Genomic DNA, 21138 nt, shown 5'->3' on the forward strand with positions numbered 1-21138 from the left:
CAATGGAAAGTTTTACCGTATGTTCAAATAACGTCTTCATCAGGTTCACAACAGGATACCATAGTTAATTTTCAGTTGAGTGCTTGACAGGATTTTCTTTTTGCTGGCTGGTTGGGTGAAAGTCTAGACACTGAGAGACGAGGCGTTAGAGGGGCCTCACAATATAGTTATTGTGAATGGTAAGTAGGAGCAGCTTCCTCTGATGTACGGACTCCATGCCCAAACCAGTGGTACAAAGGCATAGCTTTTGTTCAGGGGGATAGGGGCTAATCCGAATGCTGCACACTGTGAAAAACCTTTTATGGAAGGGGGGAAAAACTTGCCTTGAAGGTGAGAGGTCAGCAGTTTAACCTCTGACCACAAAACAAGAGACTAGCGAAGAATGGGACGAACAAGGGGGAAAAATACTTCAAGCACTCCATTCTTTGTTTATCAGAAATGGGTCAAGCAAATGAGTGTCAGGAATAGTTACAGGAGTTCTGATGGGCTGCAAGGAAGTCTGAAGATATGCTCTGACTTAGTTGTTCATTGCAATAGAATTTGGAACTTGCATAGCTCTCTTAAATGCTTGATAAAGAGGTCCCCAAAACAAAATTGAATCTTTCAGCAGTCCTCAAAAGCACAGATACTCTGCTCTCTTTTTCTTCAGCCCATATCAGGTCCTTTTGTTTTTACAATTTTTTATTCTAATTTTCCTTTGTGTAGATTAACATGATTTAGTATTTGGCCTTCTAACTATTTGCACTGTTTCTGGGCTTTTTTTGAAATTCGTAAAGCATCACAGTAATCACATCCTCACACGTGTTCAACTGGCAGTGAGATGGGTCTCTTTTAGCTAAAGCCATGGATCTTTGGGTGGTCAGTGCTATTGTACAACAGCAGGGGAGAGCTGTTTCCAATCTTTGTGCAAAGGGAATATGGAGGCTTTCCCCTCTGATCTCATTTTGGTATTATCAGTGCTGGGAATTTAGTCACAATCCAATTAGAAATGAGGGAAGTTATGTTAGCTAATAGTTAAGCCTCCCATATTCTCAGGTCCACCCGTTTGGACTAAAGGGTTGTGCTACTCTTGGCTCAGGCTGGGAGAAGATACCAACAGTGATTAATACACGTGGTGCACTAAAGCTGCTTGGCATACAACCATTCCTTGTGCTTCACTACATCCAGCCCATGAGAAGCACTGCTCACCTCCCTCCCGGCCTCTCCCAGCATGCAAAAAAGCAAAGAAGACATAATGCCTTGCTTGTGCACCTCTGGAAGTTTTATACTTCACTGGACGTAGATGTGCTGTGTGTATGAGGTAAATTCCTCTTCCTGCTCCACACAAAGGGATTAAAGCTAGGCTTTGTTGTTGACCCTCTTCACATGTCACATCTTCAAACATTTGCTTATGGCCTGGACAGCTTTAGGCCACTTGCATTCAGAGAAGTGATCAGGAACCAGCAGTGTTCCTCAGCAAGTCAGTGCCAGGGCCTCTCAGCACTGGGGGAAAGATATTTTGGTACAGGCTTGATTTTATTTGTGCTTGGAAATAGCACAGCCTCAGACATTGTGCATCCTCTGACTCTTGGCTGAGTTCAGTCTTTTGTTTCTCAATTTCACAGACATCCATCTTTCTTCTTTTTAAGTGTTTTAGGGGTAAGTTCCTCAGAAAGGTGGTACTAAGTGTATTTCCATGATCAGACATGTCTTCAAATGAGAAAAAAGACTTCATTTTCCTTGCATTCCTTAAAAACTCTATTGGGTTCACTGATTTGAAAATACAGCATTTTGGTGGAGACCTTGTTGAACATGCAGAGTTGTTTATTATATAAATCTTAAATGAAAGGCTTGGGATTGTGGCTCTTGCTAGGATTACCTGAGTGGGTGATTTCTATAGCTATTAAGTGAAAGTAAAATGAAAAACCCTTTATAGTCTTTTTGCCTTGCTCCTAATGGGTTAGTTTTGTAACTTTATGAATTGTGATCTTTTCAGCTTTTCAAATTTGATGGGCTCAAATGGTGTTCTCAAGCAAAATGACTGACATTTCTGCCCTTGAGGAAGCACCAGAAGTTAAAATATTGATGTATTTTAAAGTAGGCACCTTTCATTATCTTCTATCAAAGTTTGGAAAATAAAAGGTTTTATTCCCCATAATTATTTCGTCTGCAGTCTTGAAAAGGAATACAAACCTCTTCCTTAATGGCCCTTTAAGATCATTGAGTCCCACCCTTAACGCAGCACTGCCAGCTCCACCACTAAACCACATTCCAAAGCACATCTACACGTCTTTTAAATACTTCTCAGGGATGGTGACCTTCTCACTTCACTGGGCAGCCTGTTCCAGTGCTTGACAACTTTTTCTATGAATAATTTTTCCCTAATATCCAATCTAAACCTCCCCTGGTACAACTTGAGGCCGTTTCCTCTTGCCCTATCTCTTGTCACCTGGGAGAAGAGACTGACCCCCACTTGCTACACCCTCCTGTCAGGGAGGTGTAGAGATCTGTAAGCTCCCCCGAGCCTCCTTTTCTCCAGGCTAAACACCCCCAGCTCCCTCAGCTGCTCCTGATCAGACTTGTGTTCCAAACCCTTCCCCAGCTCCATTGCCCTTCTCTGGACACTCTCCAGCATCTCAATGCCCTTCCTGAAGTGATCAGCCGGCCCAAAGCCAAACACAGGGTTCAAGGTGCTGCCTGACCAGTGCCCAGTACAGGGGGACAACCCCTGCCCTGGTCCTGCTGGCCACACTATTCCTGATTGAAGCCAGGATGCCCTTGGCCTCTTTGGCCACCTGTGCACAGCTGGCTTTTGTTCAGCCACTGTCAACCAGCAGTCCCAGGTCCTTTTCCATCAGGCAGCTTTCCAGCCACTCTGCCCCAGTCTGTAGCATTGCATGGGGTTATTGTGGCTAAAGTGCAGCACCTGGCACTTTGCTCTAATTGAACCTCAAAATGTTGACCTCAGCCCATGGATCCAGCCTGCCCAGATCCCTCTGCAGAGCCTTCCTGCCCTCCAGCAGATCAACACTCCTGCCCAACTAGGTTTCATCTTCAAACTTACTGAGGGTGCACATGATCCCCTCGTCCAGACCATTGATAAATACAGTAAACAGAATTTGCCCTGAAGAAAGGAGATACACTTTACAGTTTGAGGCAGGATGTTATTCTATGGAATTTGCCTAATCCTTTGTGGGCTTGATAGGAATGAAGAATTTAAGCAATAATAAGTCATTTGGGATAACTTGTTAAAATTAAGATGTGATATTTGCACATCCATGATTCTTGAAATCTATTTTTAGTATTTTCAGAAATTAGTGGATCTTCCCTGCTCTGGAAAGTTCAGGGATTTCGTTTATCAGAGTGATGGAAGACTCAAGATAAGAGAGGAGTTATCTGAGGCATGCTTGAGAGAGAATGTATGTCTTAGTACTTGAAAAGTGCAGCAATATTTTCCTGCCCCATGGAGTTTTTTTACTAATTATAAAAACAATGAATTAAAAAGATGCTATAAGGAGATACCTTATTTTATGTAGACGTAATTTACAAGTGTATTCTACCCCACTGATTCTGAAATTTTCAGCATGAGTGATTATGATTAGTCTTTATTAATAAAAAAATGGAATTAGTGATCTTAAAGCAAAACAACTTCTGATTTGTCTAGCTGCATATTGAATTGTTCTTGATGAGAAGTGTATGCTCATGGGTGGTGATTGGTTTTTGCTGCAGCATACTGTATTTTAATGCAGGAACTGGCTCCAAAAATTCTTCTGCATGTCTTATGAAGATTGGTTGACACCTGTGATTAATTCTTAGTGTTCTTAGCCTTTTTCATTTTCCTGATAAATGACCAGTGAGACAATGATACTGTTTTCTTAGGCTCATCCAGTCATGACTTTAATTTCCTTAGATAAGAAATTATTTTGCTTTCAGCTTTTAGCATTGATTCTAACTGTACACTGTGCCAGTCTAGGCTCTTACATATATTTACAGAGCTCAGCTGTGCTCCAGGAGGTGAAGGTCTTTCATTTTCAGAAACAAAACAAGGAATAAAGAGAAAAGCTCAGTGTAGTTATCAAGTTGTTGTCAAACTGTACTGATCATTGAGCTCATCCTCTTAAAGCCTTCCAGTGGTGAACCTGCAGTCTTACTGGTGGAGATGGAGAATGTGCAGGAGGACAGAGCATGGATGTAAAATGACTGGAAGTGATTAGTGGTGTGGGGCTTGTAGGAAATCTGGGGTTCGTTTAATCATCTGCGTCAAGGAAGAAGCTGAAGTAGATAGAAAAGGGAAGCCAGAATAATACAGCCCTTCCAATAGCATCAAATCCTTTCATGCAAACATGGAGAAATTGGGCAGTGAGAGAAGGGCAGCAGTTGGGAGGAGAACTTTTAATGAAAATTTTCATACAGATTAACGTAATAGAGTGTGTAATGTTACATGTAGTGCCATATATTTTAGCTCCTTGTGCATTCTGTGCGTAGACAGCTGTTACTGTTGTGCAGGTTTATTGGTGCATTCTGAAATATTAGCATCAGATTTATTTGGTAAATCGATGTTTTCAGATGAGACATAATCTTAATTTGTGCTGTTGTTGATTTATTAATAAGTAATTCATTGTTCTTTCGCATCAATAGTAATAATATCATTTTTCACCTTGCTAATATTTTTGACTGCTGTATGGTGAATACACAGGCATTACCCATGCTTTCCCTGGCCTCATCTCACTTCTTTCTGCTGCAATACTTTTTGGAAAGTAAAATGAAGACCTTCATTATTTAAGAGGCTCAGTTCAAGCATATGGATGGCCCATCATTCTGCAGTGCTCCCTTCCTGTAGTCTTTATCTTCCCATCTGCAGCCACCCCACTGCTCTTCCAAGTGTGTACAGGTCTGTTTTCTTTCTCCTTTCTCCTCTGCAGGGTGGTGAGCACTCCCTGGGCTGCTGCTTTGCCTCGGTGAGGCGGTGACCGACCAGCTGGAGCCTGCTGTGCCTGGCTGGTGTGTCCTGGCTTTCCAATCCGCAAAGCAGCCAGCCTGGGTTGGGCTCCCACCCACCAGTGGAGCCGTGTTACCTTGCAGGGTGCCTTTGTTGAAGTAACTGCTTCTGACAAAAAAGTTCTTATACTTTTTGAACAGCTAGTTTGAATGCAGACTGCTGAAATGGGAGAAGGCAGCTTCTGACCTTGCCTTCTGGAAAGGCTCAATTTACACAGGATGTGTTGAGTTCTGACCCCTCATGGGCCATGCGATTTCAGTGTGTTGTTTTGAACTTTAGCTTTTTCTGTTGGAGTGAAATATATTGTCTGCTATTATCACACTGTTAAATTAATTTTCACTATTTTGTGCATGATTTATTTGCGATTTCACTGGACAAAGCAGGCATCGGGCATTGCGGCTTTGTAAGATAAAATAGTGTTGCACTTCAACCACATCTCTGTTACTTTCTATTGGGATGTAAATTGAAATCATGCATCTACATCACCCTTCTACTTTGCTGTTCTGAATAAATAGTATTATTTTTCTGTTTTATCACTGAAGTATGTGATATCAAGAAATGTCTTGGAGATTTTCCTAGTTGTTGAATGTGCTTTGGGATTATTAATGGAGAACCCAGATCTCGTACCTCGAGGGCTGCAAGACACAAGACCATTCTGGTAGAACCTCTATTTATTTTGGGTTGATGTTTATGTTTCTGGTTTCGCTGACCCCTCTCCAATGCATAATAGGGAATTTTGACCTGAGTGACTGCAAACACCTGTGAGAAAACCCTTTGTCTTGCTTTTACTTGTTTTATGTATTTGTGTGGCTCATGCTTTAAAGTAACTGAACTTGGCCCCCCTGGAAATGTCCCTTTTTTAATGCCCTTTCTCCTGAATAATAATAAAAAAAAAAATTAGTTTTTCCAAGGCCTCATGGTGTTTGGGAACCTGAAATAACTGACTTGAGGTCAGGCAACAGATAACTGGCAGGACTGAAAAAACAGTGTGCTTCTTCTAATTTCCAGTGTGCTGCTGGCTGGGTCTGTGTTCTACCTCTGTTGAAGCAGCAAGGGACCAATATTGTTAATGCAGCTCAACAAAAAAAATACATTTTTTTTCCTGCCCTCTCTATCCACTTTATGACTCTTCAGACTTTTGAAACAGATGGAGAGAAGGGTGCAGAGAGTTGCAGGTATGTCAGAGTTTATTTTGCTAAAAGATCAATATATTTTTCAGTTAGAAAATGAAGAAGAAATAAATTGCATTAGCCTTCTGCCATGTGTGGTGTTGCCTTTTAAGAGGCTTAGTGAGGTAAAAGTGCCCAGTTTGGGAACATTCCTGGGAGGGTGTGACATGAAGCCTCTTCTCCTCCAGTTCTGGGAGGTCAGTCCTTGGTGGGGATCAGAATGATCTCTTTTCCCTGGGAAGTCAGGTGTCAAAGCCACAGTGCCTCTGCCTGAGCCCCTGGGTCATGCATTGTGTGTGGTTGGTGCCTTGGAAATGTCTGGTAGACCCTTTCTTAATGTTTTGTTTGTTTTCTGTGGAAGAAACCCAAGGTTTGGTGATTTTGTGAGGATGGTTTGGTAAGAGACTGGTAAATCTTCTTTAGCTGCAAAAACTAATTCTAGAGGGGACTTGTAACATAAATGCAAGTGTAAAGGTTGTTTTCTGTAGCCTTTTTTTCTGAACATGGCTCTTGGATACTAAAGCATGAGTGCTTCATGTCTGGGGAGATCTCAGCTGTTGGTGTAACACTGATCTTTCTGTTAGCAACCTCTTAACCTGCTTTTTGTGTTTTGTTCTTATCAAAAGTTTAGTGTTGACTTTTAAGGATTGGTATGGGAAAAATGTCAAAACACTTATTTTCAGCTGCATGCTGCCTGCCATAGATATATCGGGGCTGAATGCATGTGGGCCAGCCTCTAAAATTTTTTTCTTGCTGATTCTTGCTCACGTGGAGGGCTCTTGGGACAGATGGCCCCTCGCTGTTGATGGTTGGATTACAGCGATCACCCACAGCTTCTGAAGAGTGCGAAGAAAAGAAATTGCTTTCTTTGTCAAGGTGTTTTCATTTCAATTCTCACCCATTAGCCCTGTTTGGTTAAGTTTTGAATTACTCCATCAGGTGACTGATGAGTTTTATTTTTCCCCCTGATGATATTAAAATAGATTTGGGGTAAGATGGAAAGGAAACGCATAAAAAGGTTTGTGCTTATTGATCAGTGCTCCTTCATCTTTGTTCTGGCTTAATGTGTCATGAACAACAAAGATTAAAATGAACACTGAATCAGAATATGCTAGAAAATACTTATTTTAAAATGAAAGTCTGTGAACTGTTTGCATATATAGCAAACTCTGTGTACTATGGCTAATCAACATGGTTGCTTGAATTTTAGAGCTTTGTGTAACTAAGAAGGTTTGTGATTGTTCTAATTTACATATATAAAATTATGAAATGTTGGTTTATATAATTATAGGTTTTGAAGTTAGATATGTTTTAGCTGTAATGCTGGAGATGTTCAGAGGAGTAGGAATCTTCCAGGTGAGGTTCTGGTTACCAGTGCTGTTCTACTTCCGTACATTCCTACCACAGCCAGTAAGCAAAATGTGACAGGTCTGCATTTCATGTAGAAAATGCTATTTGTAATTGGAGAATGAAAAAAGGATAAAGAATTTGAAACTATGCTTTTGTAATGTACAATTATTTTCATTCCTTCTCACACATAAGCAGCATATCATTGCACAATTCCGAGTCTTGTTTCACAGCATGATCACAGAGATGGGGTGAATATATGATACAGTAGTATCTATATTAATTAAATGAAATGTCTTAAATAATCTAGAATAGAACAGTGAACAGAGAAGCTAACCCCTTCTCCCTGTAGCTGTCCTTGGTTGTAAAGACAGTGTCAGTGGGATTGCTTTTCCAAGATATTATGTATTCCACTATTGCTGTGGCCTTTAGGTAATCTGTCCCTGTAACTTACTGAGTAATAGGTAGTTATTTACCTGTTAATTATTGAGTAATCACATTTTATTGCTTGTGCTAGTCAGTATTTAAGGCAAGGGGCATAATTTAGAGGGAAGTCGTGCCCTCAAGTACTGACAGTTGGGCTGTGCCCAGGATGTGATCCTCACCAGAGGAAAGTGGAAGGAATGTTGCTGCACTGTTCGGGCAAGAAGTGATGTAAATAGATAGTCATTATATCATCTTTGGCCAAGAGGGTGTTCCCCTGCAACAGTCATTTTTTCTTGAAGTAGCTAAGGACTGGACTAATTTCTCCTTAGAGAAAAAAACTTGCAGAAGGATTAAGATTTTGGTTTAATTTTTAATTGCTTTAATTTATTTTGTTAAGGCATGTTAACTCTAATGTAGGATTTGTTTTTGTGTTATTTTTGGAAAATATCTATCAAAAATGGCTTGGATATCATTCTGTGTTTTCTGTAACCGATCAGTTTGCTTTACAGGCTCACATATATCCCTGCTTTCATGTCCAAGCTGACACCAAATTTGTATTTCTTGAAGTAAATCAGGAAGCAGTAACTCAGGTATCCATATGTACTGAGATGTAGTTTTTGTCATGTGCCAAAAGGTTTTTGATTTTTCTAAATGCAGTGTGTGGGGGTTTCACAAAGCAAATATAACAGTGTACTCTAGGAGATAAAATGGTTGTTTCTGGTCAGACATCACTGACGTGGGAGAGCAAGTGATGGTCCATCTCCAGTGTCTTTGGCAGGGCAGGAGTTTTGCTTCTTCCTGATTTACTTAGTACATCTTGCTTGGTAATAATGGACTTGAACTTTTCTAGATCTTCCTCAAAATCAATATTGTGTATTTCCTAATGTAGGAAAATTTCATGTAGCCCACAATATTTTTTAAGAACTTTAAGTCCCATATCTTCATTTAAAACAAAGAAACCCCTGCACAATGTCTGTTTGCAAGGGAGTGTGGCAAGTTACTTTTTCATTCTTACAGGGTGAGATGTAAAACTTATGTTGGTTGCAAAGGTGAATGCCCTTAGTCTTACTCTTTTCAGTTATTGTTCATTTCAGTCGATCACAGCATGGCCTGTCTCCTTTAAATTTCTTTGAACAAGAGACCCAGTGACAGCAAAAGTATTTTGTTTTATAAACCCTCCTTAAACATTAGCAATGACTTAAGATATATGTGGTGCTCACTTGCTTCTTCTTCTGCTACCTCAGTTCTTAGATCCTTGTTCTCATGATTCACTCACAGTTACAAGTTAGAAGTAGGAAAATTAAGAATTACACCACAGCTTCTAAAGGCATGCAGTTGTTGCCATACTTACAAGGTCATTCTAAAGACTTACCAGGTAGAAGAATCCCCTGCTTATCTCATGAAGAGACCAAATAAAGGCTGAACATACTCATTTTATCTGTGCACTATCTGTGCAATGAACTCTCACCCTGATTAAGGTTTTAGCCTGAAGCATGGCTAATAGCATTGCAGCCAAAAGGACCCTTTCTTTCTCTCTCTGGTAAGCTGAAATGACTTACTGCTCTGTCCTTCAGTGGGACAAATTCTTGGGCAAAAAGGGATTGATCTGCAGCTCTGAAGGAGATGTCAAGTTGTGGCTAGAATTTTTAACCATCTACCTGCCTGTAGAAGGGGTAGAAGTACTTATTTCCTAGCCCAAGTGCCTTACAGACAGGGAAATCTGAAACACTGGAGGAAGTTTCAGGTCCAAAACCTGACAAAGTCCTGCTTCTCTACAATGTACTTGGCTGAACCTTGCATGTGATTAGTTGGGAGGTCAGTATTTGCACACCATTCTCATATTTCTGAATACCTGGAGGAACCTTTGTCACATAAGTTTAAAAGTAGAAATATTTGAAAATAATTTTGTGATAAACTGTACAATCAGCAACTCTCGTGTGTGGCTTTGCAGTGCGATGTAGACACGTGAGATTCTCACACTTCAGTCTGGATTGTGAACTGGTGGGGCTTGGTGGGGCAGCAACGACCGGCAGCTCAAAGCTGTGGAGTTGCCGTGACGTTGTGATGCTGTGAGGGGCTGACTGAACTGGACCCACTCACTTCAAGCACAAGTGGTTTTTGTGGGGAGTAGAGAAGATCATGTTGTGTGTGTGGTTTTTGTTAAGGGCTGAGTGACTCTTATAGTTACGGATTGTACCTTTGTTTTCCCATGTATTAGAAACAAAATTCTGGATTTCTGCAAACATGGTGTGAGCACTGGTATCCTGAAATCATTTGCTAAGTATTATATGTTTATAGAAAGATATAATTAAATTCTGAGCCAATTGATAAGTCCATGAGTAATTGTTCTACTTGTGACTGGGAGCACACGTCCCACAGAAACTACTTCAATTGCAGCTGTTACTACTACAGTTAAAAACAGTTCCTTAGGAAAAGCTTCCTTGTGGAAGGAAGATATTTTCATCTTGCCAGTAAGGTCTTTGTAATTATGTTTCTGAACCTGATACAAAAATCACATTTCTGATTGGCAAATGTACAGTCACAAAGACTTACAGATAACACCTACAGTGACTGTAACTGAGGCTACTATACTGTTATTTTCCATTTTCCATTTCACAAAGGTCAGTATGTTGTCTGTTGTCATTTAGTGTGCACTTCACTTTCTATGAGAAAAGTTGGAAGGAAAAATGTCAAAAGTCACACATTCCAAATATCACCTTTGATGCCAGTGTGAGATGGGTACCTTTAATGCCTAAATAATTTTTCAAAATGGGGCAGGAGCTTTTTAGAATCAGTTGAAGACAAGGCACGGGCCACTGGTGTGGGTGAGGGAGAGGGGACTGGAGACACTGGACTCCTGTGCTGTGACCATGCTGTGGCTTATTTTGAAAGGCGAAGACCACCTAGAGACCCAGAGGAATCTCAGTGTAGTAATATATGGCAGGAAAAGCTGGCAAATACAATTACTGAAACTCGTTAATGTTTTTCTGTAACTGATGTTGTCAATGACATCATTTTTGCCTCGTTCCCTTGCTGTTTGCTGACGTAGGAACTGTATGAAATTGTGGAGGCAATTTAGGAAGGCACACTTGTGAGTAAAGTGTGAGTAAAAAGGCTGAAGGCACTGGATTGTTGAGATTTGATGTAGTTTTGTAAAAAGGTTTTCTTTTGCTACGTGATTTGCATTAAAGTGTACTTTCAGGTATTTTCTGTAGTGGCATCCTCGCTTGCATATTATCTTTAATCTGACAGGTTTTAGGTGCCTGAGAAGTTAGTGACCGTTCCTTAGTTTCACTTTTTTTAAAATCAAATTGCTTCAATGTATTTTGTCCTTGTTCTTTCTTTTGATTACTGATGCTTGGAAAATACTATAACTCCCTTCTTCTCCCCTTTTCCACGGCATCCTGCTCTTCTTCTGCCTGCTGCTGGCTGGCACTCCACTTTGATCCCCCAAACCAGGGAGCTGAAGACCACTGTTGTACCCAGCTCTTCTGGCAGCAGGGCCTCCCATTCTACTCTGTCTCTGGTACTTCATGTATGAAACTGTTAACAGGTGGATTTTAATATGATATACAGAAGTCTTTTTTTGCAAGAAGTAATTTTTTTATGTGAATGCTGGTTTTTTCATTAGATTATTTCATCTGTAAAAACCCTTGGGTTGCACATTGTGGTTCATCTCTTATTTTGTTTCTGAATCACTGTTGTAGTGATTTGGTTGAGTATTAAATACTATATTGATACAAAGGCATCACTAAAATTACTGTTGAGTGTTTCTGGAAAATTATCTTAAGTATGTAAGAGGCCTTTGTTTTTGAACAATAGCAGTATCATAAACTTGGTTTGGAGAACTAATTTTTATTCCTAAAAACTACTTTGAAAAAATCCATTCTGCTTATTGCTTAAATGTGCGTTTATAAAGCTGTTCCCTGAGATAATGATAGATAATTTCAGCTTTATTAATTGCATTCATATGTTCACCTAAGGAAAAGAATGTGGCACTTCTTGTTTTTTCCAGACATGAAAGAAGAACAGTCTGCAATAAGCTTTGTTTTGCTGCCTGTCTTTTCCTCACTATATATCTTTCCCACCCCCTTAACTCCTGGCCCCAGTCTCTTCTTTCCCCTCTGCACTGACAGCTTTTTTCCAATGAATATCTGTATAGCATCAGAGAAAATACAACTGGAGGGATGCTGAGCAGTCATCTAGTCCATTCCTCTGTCCGAAGGCACGACCAACACTGCTTGGCAGTCTTCTTGTCTGTTCTGTTAAGTACAGCCAACAGGGATGAAGATTCCTTCTCTCTCCAGAATATTGGACTACTTAATTAATCTGTTTCATTTTACCTTGGCTGTGTTTTTGTGTCTGAAATATTCTCTGTTGCTATCAAGAGAATTACCCGAGATGATGTTTCTCAGCATGTGTTTGTAATTTCTGTTCCATTACCAAATATTGAGTGTGTGCTAATTACCTTATCCTGTTGTATTTTTGGGTGGCATTTATAATCTGCAAGCTCGATGATTATGAAGAGTATTTTTAGAGTATATTTAACTTGTTAGTTTTTGGGAAAGTTGTGCCTCAGAAAGATTTCTTTTTTTTTTCCCTCCATAGTTTAGAATGCACTGCTTCTCTAATCTACTCTGTCATGAGAAATAGTACCTTTTATTTTCTCAGATTTGTTACAGAAGCTAAACTGTTTTAGCAGTTGTTTTCCTAAAAGTACAGATGACATGCTTTATGACCTTGCCTCTACAAGAATAGATTTTTGGAGAGAAATTACCTTGAGGATATGCATATGTTTTCCTCTTGTCTTAGTGTGTGTCACACTTGCCTGCATTTGTCTTCTGGAGCAGTTCTAGATTACAACATCTTTAGTACTACTTTTTTAAGCATTGCATGTGACTCGCTTCCCTCTTTGTAATTATACTGCACTCTTTTGGTACCTCATCAAACCTTTCCATGATTGTCTCTTGTCTGACTTGTTCCAAGGGAGATGTCCTTTCCAATGTTGCAGGATATTTAGCAAAACAATTTTCATGCGTTACTGGCAGGTGTTGAGATTTACATCCTGGACGTGGTAGGCATAGGAAAAAGCGGAGTCTGTACATGGAAATATCCATTTACACATGCAACAGTATCTACATTTATACATGTAACACACAAATTATTTTATGTGTGCACTTGACAATTTCCTCTTACTGCTACCTTTACTTAGAATTGGTGCAAACCATTTATCCTGAGAAGTCTGTTAGAAAAAGAAAATGAGGGGAAATTTAGTAGTTTCTCAGCTGATGATAACAACAGCTATTTCTGAATGATTCTCATCCTCTCATCCATAAAATCAGCATAAAATTGACCTAACATTGCCAGATCAGATGGGGTATCTGGAAAGTAATCCTCAGGGAAAAGAAAATTCAGTCTTTGTAAACCTGAAGATAGAGTGCATAAAGTTGCAGAATTGGATTATACTTTCTCTTTTTATTTCTAAATCAGTACCCTTTTGTTTCTTCCTTTGCAGCACTTTTGAGAAGTTGCCACAAAGATGTTTCAGATGCTGCCTGAGCCTAGCTCCAAAAGCAGAAACCAACATAATCTTTTGAAAAAAAGCCCAATCCCAGACTTGGATAATTATAATAAAATCCTGAGGCTTTTTATAGGTGTTAGGGTTTGGTTTCAGAGAGTAAAGGCATAAAAAGAATATAGTAACTTTTCTTTTTGAAGCACGAGTCACATCAGATTTTCTTACTTAATAAATGTATGGCAAGTACCTACTAAAATAACCAGTTAAAGGCCAGTAATAACAGCTGCAAAACCCAGCTCAAAGCAGTTGGACACGTCTTGAAGGTGTGTAATTTTTGCTGAGTGTAGCACCAATTGTTTTTCTTGGATTGAGTTAGGAATATTTTTTTAAATGTTGGCTCTTTTTTGTTTTCATGATGGAGTATTAAAATCATTATTTTTCCTGTTTAGATCACATGAATTTAATTATTCTCTCATGATATAAACATCCTTTCACGGTATGAAAGTAAATGTTGTTGTACCTATAGTTAAGTGAACTGGAATTTACTTTAGATTTGTTTTTACCATTTCAAGTGAGACTGGAGTGGTATGAGAGAGCCTTAGTATGAAGTGAAGATGGCAAGCTGAGCAGGACCCTACATTAAGGCTGTAGGGTTTTTTAGCTGTTAGGATGTCAGGGCACCAAAAGAACTTATTGGAGCTGTTGATCTTGTTGCCTGTAGATAAAGGGTGGCCTTGTGAAATGCTGTTCAGCTCCATTTGGCACTTCGCTGAGGTGTAAATTTTACCCATGTTTTGACCCCAAACCCAAAGTTTTGCTTAATTCTGAGATTGTACTTTGCTAATGACTGTGACCTTTAAAACAACACCTGCAGGTTTTGCTATTGCGGTCTGCTTCCTATTTTGAAGCCTGGCAGTTACATTTGCACTAAGGAGAGTGAAGGAAAGAAATTACGTTTCTGTCCGATTTCAGAAACCCCAGTAATTTTGTTACTGTGTTGCTAAAGCATTCGCTATACTAAATGTTTCTCATGTAACTGTGCTTCACATCTGCCAAAATCATCTGCCTGGCTTCATTGCTGGGAAAAGGTGATGTTGCCAAGCTCCTGGCTGGCGATGCTCTGGCAGCCCGGCCTCCCTGCAGAGCGGTCCCCTCGCCTCCTCGCAGGCCACAGCGCTTAGGTTTTGCAGTAGAAGCAACTATAAATGGTACTGCAAGACTTGGGAAGTTGTGAACAAGAAATGGGTGATAAGAAACGGAACTAGACGCAGCTGGTAACCAGCTTGTATTGCATGAGCTGTAGCAAATGCTTGAGGCTGGAATGCTGCCGCACAAAGCAGTCCTGCTTTCTTCTCACCACAACTCCCTATTCCCCAGTTTTTGTTCCTTTTTTTCTGGCATAAACCAAATGGTTTTGGGGAACTGATCTAGTTAACGCTGACCTGAAAAGTTTCAGACAGTTGGTTTGATCTCGGTCAGTTCCCTCATCTGGCTCAGTGTAGCTGTGAAAGTCTGTACCAGCAGGAGACAGACAGTGCTACAGCTTCACCAACAAGTACCTGGTAGTGGGAGTGCAGTGGGATTGCTCTTTTGAAGAGAAGTTTATGCCTGAAATGTTCGTGGACATATGGCATTGGATTTACAAGCTCTGTTAAAGTATTTTTTGGATTCTGCAAGTTTTCAATGCTTTTTAGCAAGTAATTTATGAATCACTTAACATCAATTTTTTGATATGTTACCATGCTTGTGACTCCTTGGATTTATCAGGGATAGCTGTTGATATGTAATTGTTTTCTTTTTCATGATACTAATTTGGAATAAAAAACGAGCTCCCTTACAGGATAGTCAAACTCCTCTTGTACCTGGTCATTATAGAGATGTTTGCAATTTAAATATGCACAAAATAAATGGGGGAAAAAAAGGTCTCTGTTGTAAATACCTGTATTTATTTGCTGTCATATTTTTATAGACGTAGCCTCTTACCTCTTGTTTCATATCCACCTTCAAAAGTTCTTGCTCCGTAAAGTAGATGGAGGAAGATTCCTTGTGCAAAATACATACATTTTATTAAATAATAGCTGCAGAACCCTTCCTGGATGTTCTTAGGAGAAAAAAGAAGTAGAATCCAACAAGTAGAATCAAATGCCTCCATTTTTATTGAAAATCTTACTTAAATTTGAATTAGATACAAATTAGCTCTAAATTGCATTGAGTTGGTTGACAGGTTGAATTTTGTAACACGTTTGGAATGCACGTTCCACTGTTGGCTTGACATCTGTTCTGGAGTGAAGGAGAAATGCTGACTCCATTCTCCAGCTCCCCGTGGTTGGGCCAGCGGCAAACGCACGCGTGCAACAGCTCCGTGCTGAATAGTAGGATTTCAGATCAGCAGCTGGGAATGACAGCACCATCAGTGGCGTTTCCCTCCTCATTAAATCTCCAGTTTGCAGCAGCAAACATGTGGGACCATGAAGAAGAGCTGAACCGTCCGTACTTTGCCAGAAGTGGAGAACGCTGTGGTTCTGATGTCAAAGCTAACAGCGAGAAGGAAATTTGAGTTACTACACAGGGCCGGTGCTAGAGCCTGAAGTGGAAATCTGAATAGTTTCCCAGATACTGGCTCCTTGGAAGACAGGAATCCAGCAGCTCCTGAGGTAGACAGTATCTGGCAGTTCCCATCAGGCCGTGTCTCCTGGCACTTACTGTTGTGTTTCTCCTTCGTTTTCCTGCCCTTGGCACCCCGAGCTGCCGTTGGCTGCGTGGTCAGTGGTGGGTCTGGCCTGACCTGGGTCTTCCTTGCAGGAAGATGGATAATTCGCTGTTAGCAGGTGGACAAACACGGCTGCTAATCTGCTCTTTAGAAGCCTGTGAGGCTTCGTGGGCGTTTGTGGCCGTGTAACCGTAGCACCTCCGGAAGGTTTTGTGTCAAAGGAGATTAAAAGCTGGGGGGGGGAGGATGAAGAGCATAATTTGGTTTTTTGTTGAAAGGTTATGGCTCAGGTTGTTGTTTTAGAGGCTTTCAAAGCAATATTAAGTGTAGACTAATATGTAGCCTAAGTAACAGTGATTATTTTTAAAATTAGCAGTTTACAAGAGGTTAATGAAAACTTCGAGGTATTATTGAAATGCTGGCTTTAAGTGGCTCTGAACAGAAAATACTGAAACTAACTAGCTCTTCTGAGCTCCTCCTTAAGAATCCTGGTTACATTAGTACTACTTTTAAAATCACAAAGGATGTTTTTCTGTACTTTTGTAAAGGCCTTTTTTTTCCCTTATAATTTTATGTTCTTTTTTCCTGGGATGGAAAGAGGTTTTATATCTCTTACTTCTTAATTGAATTAAACAGTGAAAATTAAATGTGCTTAAAAAATGATGTATTCCAGAAAAAAAAAGAATATGAAAATAGTTCAGTACATTATAACCTGCTGCCATATGTAGAACAATAAACATACAGTTTCATAAATATGAAATAAGTCTTTTTAATAATCCAGTATCTTCCTTGGTTTTTAGATACATTTTTGCACTTGCCTCAAAGCTTGACGCTAAGCTGACCCTCTCTTTAATATTAATGTACTCTGACTGTAATACTCTGTTCCTTTGCCTCTGATTAATGCTGTCTGTCAATTATTTACAGATCCAGTGGTACTGTGGAAGTTCCCGGAGGACTTTGGAGACCAGGTTGGAAACATGAGATTGAACTTTTTTTTATGTTAGAATAATAATAAAAAAAGCTCTTCTATTCAGCTGTGGAGAGGCAGATGCTAATGATGGTGGGGTGGAAGCCTTCACCCAACTGGTGGCTTGGTGATTAGATTGCCTTTGTGACAGGAATATGCAACAGCAGTTGTAGAGCATGGAATGTCGTGCTAATTCTCTGTATCACCTTTTTTTTGATATAGAGTATTTTATCAGGTGGTCCTGTTGGACACGTTGGGTTTTTATCTGTCGTGGTATTGAAAATGTGGAAAAAATTATCAGTAAAACTTTGCCAAACATTGGTGTTATAAAAACCACCAGAACAAAAAAGTTGAAGAGCTACCCATGTATGTCCTTTTAATGTCAGAATGTGTGCATTCCATTTCTTTAATCCTTTCCAATACAAGGTTTTAGATAGTTAGTTAATAATATTTTAGAGATACCCTAGTTACTTGCTTGGGGAAAAAAAAAATCCTCAGACCCTTATAAGAGACTGATCTAAAGTTACTGATTCTGAAAGCATGAAAATCCTATGTTCTATCTATAATTAATCCTCAAAGGAAAGTTTATACATACAGGACTGATGGATTATTTCACTGTTTGTAGTGACAGCAAGCTATTAATTAGTGTGTTGGGTTTTTTGCCCCATGACTATTTTGTGAAAGTTATTACTATTAAACCTTAATGAAATTACTGAATTTTATTATTTCAGCAACTTTTACAAGAGTTTCTTGCATGGATTTTTATTTTACTAAAAGAAAATACATAAAACTACTAAATAGAATAAATATCTCTGTCTCAATGGCTTTTTTGCCTCTTGTTTTTATACTAATACTGAGGCAAACATATTTTTCATTGGTAATATCACCACAGTGGATGATCTGGAAATGTTGTTGTACAGTAGATGTTGATAAATTGCTGATTTTTTTTTTTTTTTTAAATCAGTAATACAAGATTCTATAAAGACAGCTATAAGGTGATTCATGATGAAAGGAATAAATATACAAACATAGAAGGTAGGATGTCTGGTTAGGGAATAGCATCAGTCAGAAACGTGCAGCCTGTAAAACAGTGACAAATGAGCAAAGCGTGCTGTTACACGTTCTCAGCTAGGCATTCAGCAAGTTTTGATAATTATCCTGGCTGCAGAATGATCATCTTCATTGTCATTTAAATTCTTTTTTTCTAGTTTGTTTTGTTCTTTTTTTGTTTTTTCCCCAAGAAAGACTTGATCTTAAAAAAAAAAAGAAGGAAAAAAAAAAAAGAAAAGACAAATTATGTATGAAGAAAAATGGGAGCTTATTCAGCAAGTCGAAGGTTATTCAAAGAACAGCTGGTGTAGAAAAATGATTAGAAGATGAAGCCCACTAAAGACTGGAAGGGAATCATACAAAGATGCAATAGACATACCTAATCTATAAAAACCAGAGGCCTCAGGCAGCTCTCTGCCTTTGGGCTCCGAAAAACCTGTGCCTGCACATTGTGTCTCAGCTGTGTAGGGAATCTGGCATTTCAGGTAAATTGCTTGTGTCTCTGGAAAACAGGATATTTTAATCCTTCTCCTCGCAAGGGAAATTCTCCTGTTAGAACCCCTGGATTTGAACAGAATATATAGCAGCTTCTAAAGCAAACCCCTGAGCCAAGTCATGAAGTGAAATCAGCAGAAGCCTTCTTTGCACATGTGTGTGTGGATGTTGAGCTGGGTAGGTTTGGATTGGAGACCTGAGTATCCATCAGATTTAATTTCTTTAAGAGCCAAGAACTCACTAAAACTATCAAGGCTAATTTCCATAAAAGTTTGTGGGGAGAATGCTCAGAAAAAAAAAAGAAAAAGAATATTCTCTGTCCTGTTCTTCAGTCATTTATATTTTAAATGTAAAATGTGTGAGTTAGTTTTTGGATGTATCCCAAAGAATTATCTTTCCTAAAATTGAAGGGCTGTCTGTTTGCACAGTGATGTGATAACAGTGGGCAAAATATTTTCCTCTCTTCCTGAATTTTTCTACAGTTTATCGTGTCACCTTTTTGTTGCTTTCATAATGCAAAGAAAACTTGTCTGAGCCATTTTGACATTTTCTTCCTCTTTCTCACATGTGTCCTCTAAGTATGTCTGAACTTCCCAGTGTTTACTCATCTCTAATCCCTGCTTTTTCTTGTGCCCTGCCATTTTCTTCGATGCTGGTCGATATTCTTCTAGTGTACTTTTTTCTTAAATATTGACTTTCCAAATTCCTGTTTTGCAAAACATCCCATCTGTTGTGGATGGGATGTAGAAACTACAGTTGATCAGGAGGAAGACAAGACTTGGGATTTGTCATAATCACTCAGTTGCAGTCTGTCAAGTAAAGGAAATATTAAGGCGCGGTTTTGGTACCAGAAAAGAATTTGAAAGATTCATTGTTGATTTCCTTATCTGCCAAGACTGCAGGGAAACCACTTATTTTGTCTCTGGTAATTCCTCAGATGCCAGAATAAGAAGGAAAAGAGGAAAACAGAATGGGGAAAGAAAAAAAATAATGCTTCAAGGCAGAAAATGAAAAATACTTCTCTTTGCCAGGAGTGCTTCAGAAAGTGGTTTTGTCCCTTTTTTCTTTTTTCATTTTATTTTATTTTTTGAGGTGAGAATAATTCAATTTTTAGTAACTCTCAAAACTATCAATGAAAAAATGAGCTCATGCTGGTTAGAATTCACAGTACAAAGAACCACACTACCATTTCAAAGAAAATGTTTATTAAAAAATACCTCAAGCGCCAGCAGAATTAATCTCTTTGAGCCATCATTGCTGGCATTAGTGCTATAAAAATGAGTTTGACAACTCATTTTTGTTGAAAAAGTTGTGAATAATCTCAGCTCTGTAGAAAAAATGTGAAGATTTCTGTTTTGAGCACATATAGGTCTTCTGTGATTATCCTCACAAGCTCAAATTTGGATGAAGAATGAGTTGTAGCCATTTAATGGGCTATTTTTTTGTTGTTTAAAATGTATTTTGAATGTATATTTCTAGAGGCTCTGTCTTGTAGTATGTTCAAATATCCCCTTTATGCAAAAATTCCCATGATAAAAATGTGTATGTTTTTAATCTTGAAATTGTTATTTTTTTTATTCAGACTGGTTTAACTAGAGCTTAATTTTGGCCTTGCAAGCCCATTTTTAAATGGAAGTCTGTAGAGAAAATATTAATGCTATGATATCTGGGAAAAAAAATCCAGTTGTTTTAAAGAAGTATTTTTTAAGGGCTTCAGAAAAGTAACCCAAATGAAAACAACACCTTGGCTTCCAAACTGAAGTACTTGATGACTTGAAGAAGAAAATACACATTTCTGCAGAAGTCACTCGTTGCCCTGCAGAGCTGTGATCTGCTGACACTGGCTTGTCTCCTCATGGCAGTGCAGGCAGTAGCAAAGCCCTGTTGATGTCACACGTGTCCAGATGTCTCCACTATGGCTCTGTTCATGGCTGTTCAGCAAATAAAAACACTGACTCTCCCACCAACTTCAGTGGGTTGAAACATTCCTGGGAGAAGAGTGGTGTTGGCACAAGGAAGGAGGAGAGCATGGTGCTGATAGCACCAGCAGCAGCTAGTGCCTGTGCAAGAGGTGGTGCTGCTTTCTGTGTTGTCTTAACCTTTGAGGCATGTGAGGTCTAACATTTCTTATTAATTTAATAATTACAGATATATTGGATGTTATTTTTAGCTGTGTAAGAATTCAGTAGCTTTTTAATCTAACTGCTCATTGACCCAGAGGGATTTCTACCTGCAGTAGGTCCTGTAGTGTGTGGTGTCCATTGAATAGTTCTCATTCTTCGCACTTCTAATCACATAACATTTTCTATCTTCAGCCTTCAACTTCTCTGCTGGTAAAAAAACATCTCACCAGGAAGATGACACAAACAGCTAATATGGCAGGAGATGGTCTTACCAGAAGCCACTTCAGTAATAAATATGACCGGGGTTGTTAACTGAAGATGTGGGTTAAGAAGGAATTGAGACTCTGCATTAGAC

The 21138-nt window shown here is 39.2% G+C and overlaps 1 protein-coding gene and 1 long non-coding RNA gene across 3 annotated transcripts in view; one reads left to right on the forward strand and one right to left on the reverse strand.

Annotated features, from left to right (window-relative positions):
• Positions 1-21138, forward strand: part of DENND1B (DENN domain containing 1B) — a 153702-nt gene that overhangs the window by 23503 nt on the left and 109061 nt on the right. For both annotated transcript variants that reach the window (XM_039555816.1, XM_039555817.1), the window contains exon 3: positions 17073-17116. In XM_039555816.1, coding sequence (XP_039411750.1) covers positions 17073-17116 — 44 coding nt within the window. The remainder of the gene's footprint in view (positions 1-17072; positions 17117-21138) is intronic.
• LOC120410374 lies at positions 15572-16322 on the reverse strand. Its single transcript, XR_005602457.1, has 2 exons — positions 16142-16322; positions 15572-15972 (listed from the first exon to the last, which is right to left on the reverse strand). It is a non-coding gene; the product is annotated as an uncharacterized LOC120410374 (long non-coding RNA).

This window comes from Corvus cornix, chromosome 8 (assembly GCF_000738735.6).
Source record: "Corvus cornix cornix isolate S_Up_H32 chromosome 8, ASM73873v5, whole genome shotgun sequence".
Classification (NCBI taxonomy): domain Eukaryota; kingdom Metazoa; phylum Chordata; class Aves; order Passeriformes; family Corvidae; genus Corvus; species Corvus cornix.